The following is a 5123-nucleotide window of genomic DNA, read 5'->3' as shown; positions in this document are numbered from 1 at the left end:
AGAAGAAGGTGGGCTGAGCAAGTCAGGGGAAGCAAGCCAGTAAACAGCTCCCCTCCAAGGCCTCTGCATCAGCTCCTGTCTCCAGGATCCTGCTGTGTTTGAGTTCCTGTCCTGACTTCCCTCAGTGATGAACAACAATGCTGAAGCCAAATAAACACTTTCCTCCGCAACTTGCCTTTTTGCAATGGTTTTTCATCACAGCAATAGAAACCCAACTAAACCAGCTCCTGTCTGCCTCCATCACCTGTCTTTTGACTCTCCGCCCTCCAGCCGCGCTGGGTGGCCTTCTGCTGTTCTCCAGTCCCAACTCCTTCCCACAGGATCCTTAAGCCTTCTGTGCCTTCTGCTACTTCTCTCACCTACTGTAAGGTCTCTCTCATTCTTTATAGTTACCGCATAAGTAGGACTTCCTCCCCTTGGCGGAGCTTTCCTGCTTGTCCCGTCTACCAGATCAAACCTCTTGCTAGATTATACCCACTCCAGGTGCTTGTCACAGTGTGTGACTGAATATTTACTGGCTATAGACTGTGAATAAAGGCTGAGGAGGAGCACACTAGTGTCCAGCGCCTGGTAGAGAGCAGTGGACACGACCCTGGCTAAATAAAGCCAATGAAGCAAGTGAATAGGGCATGCAATAGGACGTATTGGCTCAGCGTCATCTTCCAGGGAAAGATTCCTGCAGTGGGTGGGTTCTAGGTCGGACCTTGAGATGGGCAGCCTGAACCAAGCAAATTTTGCTTCCTGAGCAAATCCTTCGGTTGGAGTCTCATTTCTCGCTTGTGAAAGGGGCAAGGGTTACGCACAATAATAGAATTCTCTGAGACCTCACGCCCTCCCAAGGGCGAGTGTAATTTTTCCCGCCAGCACTTTAAAGCTAACTCATTTTATTCCAACGTTTAGGCGCCGAAGCTGAAGGAGCTTCAAAAGCACGGCAGGTCTGTATTTCTGCGCTCTACCGCCGGGCGGCGCTCGGAGACCAGCCACAGGGCCAGAGACTTGGCGAGGATCGGGCTCTGGGTCCGCCCCTCGCAACTACCGCCAGAACTGGAGCAGCAATACTGGGAGTGTGGGCCTGACTGGGCCCTAGCCGCCGGGTCTCCCTGCGTGGGGCTGAGCCTCGCCTCTCGCTGCAGGTATGAGCAGGTCACTACAACATGCCTTGCGCCTGTGGGGCTCGCGATCGTCTCTCAGGCACGGGTCTGTGGTGTCTGCTGAGATCCTTCTGCATGCCTGGCCCTCCCCAACACCATCTGTTCCTTGGTTCCAGCAGGAAGGCTTCCTTTCTTTGCCTCCCCTTATCTGCTACCGGGCTAGCTCTGGGTCTACCCTAACATACCACCTCTAGGAAGCCTTTCTAGAATGCTGTGCTGTCCAAAGCTGCCCCGGAAGCACCATGCACTGTCACAGCCTTAGGTCGCTGCCACTGGCCTGTTATCATTTAGCTGTGTTCCCAGGGCCACTCTCTCAGGCTGAACTCCCTGAGACAGGCCTATTTGATTCTCTGGGTGCTCTGTGGGTGTGGATAGTACAAGACCTGGTCCCACAGAGTGTCCTGTACTCTGTTTTTGGTTGTTGTGGCTTAGCCATCCCTGCCTACTTCTTCTGGTTATCCTTCACCTGGCCCAGTCCCAGACCTAACTCCTTTTGACCTGTCCAGACACTGGCAGTAGCCACTCCCTTTTACAGGTCACTGACATGCATGCTAGGGATGCCTGCGGTGCAACCACCCCAGGGAGGGGCCCTGCATGGGTGACAGAACCCAGCTGGAAGGACCATTCTACTCAATGTGACCCGCTGTGACCTCACAGATAGCCTACCTACCGCCAGGTCTGAGAAGCTGGGGGAGCCTAACCTGGCAGGGAGCCCCCAATGAGCCACCTTTCCTCACCACCCCCAAAACATAAGGGGGAGCACAAAGGCCACGGTCTCCCCCGTGGTTCAGAAAGGTGGGCTGGGCTGAGTAGGAGTTCCTGAGGCTGGGAGGAGTTGAGCTGGTTGGGGTTGGCAAGGGAGAAGCGGTCCCCGTTTATATGACCTCTCTGCCTACCCTAGGGGTAGCTCCTCCAGGGACAAGGACCGAAGTGCTACAGTTAGTAATTCAGTGCCCATGCCTGCTGGAGGAAAGGCTAGCCGGACCAGCTGTCCTCCGCCCACACCTCAAAAGACCCCCAACCGTCTAATCCATGAGAAGTCACCCTACCTCCTGCAGCATGCCTACAACCCGGTGGACTGGTGAGTTCTGGTGGACTGGTAAGGGCCCAAGCTCCTCTGAGATTCCCAAGGCTGCCAAGTGATGCCTCTTCCTGTTGGACTTAGGTACCCTTGGGGACAGGAAGCCTTCGACAAGGCCAAAAAGGAAAACAAGCCAATTTTCCTTTCAGGTATACACCCACCTTTCCTAATGTGGGGTTCGGCGACAGGCAGCAGGTCGGGGGAGGTCTTCTGGGTTCCAGCGACCCTTTCCTGCCCTCATGTCCCTCTTCCATCCTAGTGGGGTACTCCACCTGCCACTGGTGTCATATGATGGAGGAGGAGTCCTTCCAGAATGAAGAGATCGGGCACTTGCTCAATGAGGACTTTGTCAGTGTGAAAGTGGACCGAGAAGAGCGGCCAGATGTGGACAAAGTGTATATGACTTTCGTGCAGGTGCGCCATCTCTGGTGGCAGTCTCGTCACACCTGTGTATGACCGCTCTCCTGACCCTTGACCCTCTGTCTTTCAGGCCACCAGCAGTGGAGGGGGCTGGCCGATGAATGTGTGGCTGACCCCCAGCCTCCAGCCATTTGTCGGGGGCACCTACTTCCCACCAGAGGATGGTTTGACTCGCGTTGGCTTCCGAACAGTGTTGATGAGAATCCGCGAGCAGGTTGGTGGATATCAGGGAGGGGAGGGGCCATGGAGGCTGAGGCCCATGCTGACCTCCAGCTGTGTGTTCACCTCCGGTAGTGGAAACAGAACAAGAACACCCTTCTGGAAAACAGCGAGCGTGTCACCACAGCCCTTCTGGCCCGATCTGAGATCACCGTGGGTGACCGACAACTGCCGCCCTCAGCTTCCACCATGAACAGTCGCTGCTTCCAGCAACTGGATGAAGGCTATGATGAGGAATATGGCGGATTTGCTGAGGCCCCCAAGTTTCCCACACCTGGTCAGTGACCTCTGACCTATGTCATGACTGTCTTGGCTTAGATAAGCGACCCAGTGACCCTGGTCTGTCTTGTGTGGCTGAGCGACTCAGTACCTTTCTGGTCCCCAGTAGACCAATGATAACCTGACCTCTGACTAGGCAGTGACCTGTGTCCTCTGAGTGGAGAGTGGAAGTTTCCCCCTTTCAGCCTGACAGAGACGGATGGACCAGAGACTGCCTGACTTTCTCACCCTCCTCTTCCTGTTCCACAGTGATCCTGAGCTTCTTGTTCTCCTATTGGCTCAGTCACCGGGTCACCCAGGATGGCTCTCGGGCTCAGCAGATGGCCTTGCATACCCTGAAAATGATGGCCAATGGGGGCATCCGGGACCATGTGGGGCAGGTGAGGGGGAGGCCAGGTTCCTTGGAGAGACAGCAGGGCTGGTGACAGAGGCTGAGATCAACCTAGCCCTACGTCCTGCCTGGCACAGGGTTTTCACCGGTACTCCACGGACCGCCAGTGGCACATCCCCCACTTTGAGAAGATGCTCTATGACCAGGCGCAGCTATCAGTGGTCTATTCCCAGGCCTTCCAGGTGACTTTTGCCCCTAACCTCAACCCTGGCTACCAATCCCAAAGCCTTCCAGGTAACTGTGGCTTCCTCCTAATTTCAACCCATAATTCCTTCTCACATCTTGGATACCCGGGCTTCCCTCCCCTCACTTTCCTGGGTGACTATCCTCTATTGAATCTGTGAATCTGAGCTGCCCCAGTGACTTTTGTTTACAGCCTCCCATCCCCTACAGATCTCTGGTGATGAATTCTACTCGGATGTGGCCAAAGGCATCTTGCAGTATGTGAGCCGGAGTCTGAGCCATCGGGTGCGTGTGCACTGAGGCGGGGGGGGGGGTGGGGGTGGGAGGTGGGACCTTGCTGCTGGAGGGCTTTGGATGGTGACCAGCCAACTCTCCTGTCCCCACAGTCCGGAGGTTTCTACAGTGCGGAGGATGCTGATTCTCCTCCAGAGCGGGGCATGAAGCCAAAAGAGGGTGCATTCTACGTGTGGACAGTCAAAGAAGTCCAACAGCTGCTCCCAGAGACTGTGGGAGGCGCCAGCGAGCCACTGACCTCGGGCCAGCTCCTAATGAAGCATTATGGACTCAGTGAGGCAGGCAATATGAGCTCCACTCAGGTGAGGACTTCGGGGACACAGGAGGAGGACCCCAGGCCCACCAACTGCATGGGTTCTTTCTGACTAAGGCTGTTTTTCTCAGGACCCCAAGGGGGAGCTGCACGGCCAGAATGTTCTAACAGTGCGGTATTCGCTGGAGCTGACTGCAGCCCGCTTTGGCCTAGAGGTAGAAGCCGTGAGCACATTGCTCAACGCGGGGCTGGAGAAGCTCTTCCAGGCCCGGAAACATCGACCAAAAGCACACCTGGACACCAAGATGCTAGCCGCCTGGAACGGTGGGGTGGCCCTCTCTAAGGCCTGATCCTATTTGCTAAACCCCTTCTATCAGCGCATTCTTTCCCCCCAGGTGTCTTTATTTTGAATTAGAAAGGAATAGATGCAGATTTACAGTCCAAATAATCTGCCTGGGCTTGGCCCTTGGAGCCTCGGGTGGGTGGGTGTCCCTGGAGAGCTCTTGTTGGCCTCTTACCACCCCTGGCCTCTCTTCCCTCCAGGCCTGATGGTATCTGGCTTTGCTGTGACGGGGGCTGTCCTGGGCATGGATAAGCTGGTCACTCAGGCCACCAACGGCGCCAAATTCCTCAAGCGGCACATGTTTGATGTGGCCAGTGGCCGCCTGAAGCGGACATGTTATGTAGGCACCGGGGGAACAGTGGAACACAGGTAGGGGGCTGGGTAGGCCAAGGGGACCATCTTATGTGATTCCAAGCCCTGTTCTTCCCCTTCAATTGCCTGATCAGTCGCTACTCTGCCGTGCGCACACTCAATACTCCTGGACCCCTTGATTTTTTTTTTTTTTTTTT

At 55.5% G+C, this 5123-nt stretch overlaps 1 protein-coding gene across 3 annotated transcripts in view; it reads left to right on the top strand.

Moving 5' to 3' along the window:
* The first annotated feature begins 1052 nt into the window (after window positions 1–1052).
* Window positions 1053–5123, top strand: part of Spata20 (spermatogenesis associated 20) — a 7608-nt gene continuing 3537 nt past the window's right edge. The window contains exons 1-12 of one of the 3 annotated variants that reach the window (XM_005350585.2): window positions 1053–1133; window positions 2053–2232; window positions 2317–2381; window positions 2492–2646; window positions 2723–2866; window positions 2947–3148; window positions 3400–3530; window positions 3619–3723; window positions 3935–4009; window positions 4111–4320; window positions 4403–4595; window positions 4815–4983. In XM_005350585.2, coding sequence (XP_005350642.1) covers window positions 2108–2232; window positions 2317–2381; window positions 2492–2646; window positions 2723–2866; window positions 2947–3148; window positions 3400–3530; window positions 3619–3723; window positions 3935–4009; window positions 4111–4320; window positions 4403–4595; window positions 4815–4983 — 1574 coding nt within the window. In that variant the 5' untranslated portion in view covers window positions 1053–1133; window positions 2053–2107. The other 2 variants (XM_026780103.1, XM_026780102.1) reach the window with 2 other exon arrangements.

Source organism: Microtus ochrogaster, chromosome 7 (genome assembly GCF_000317375.1).
Source record: "Microtus ochrogaster isolate Prairie Vole_2 chromosome 7, MicOch1.0, whole genome shotgun sequence".
NCBI classification, from domain to species: Eukaryota; Metazoa; Chordata; class Mammalia; order Rodentia; family Cricetidae; genus Microtus; species Microtus ochrogaster.
This window is presented reverse-complemented; position numbering and strand designations above follow the sequence as displayed.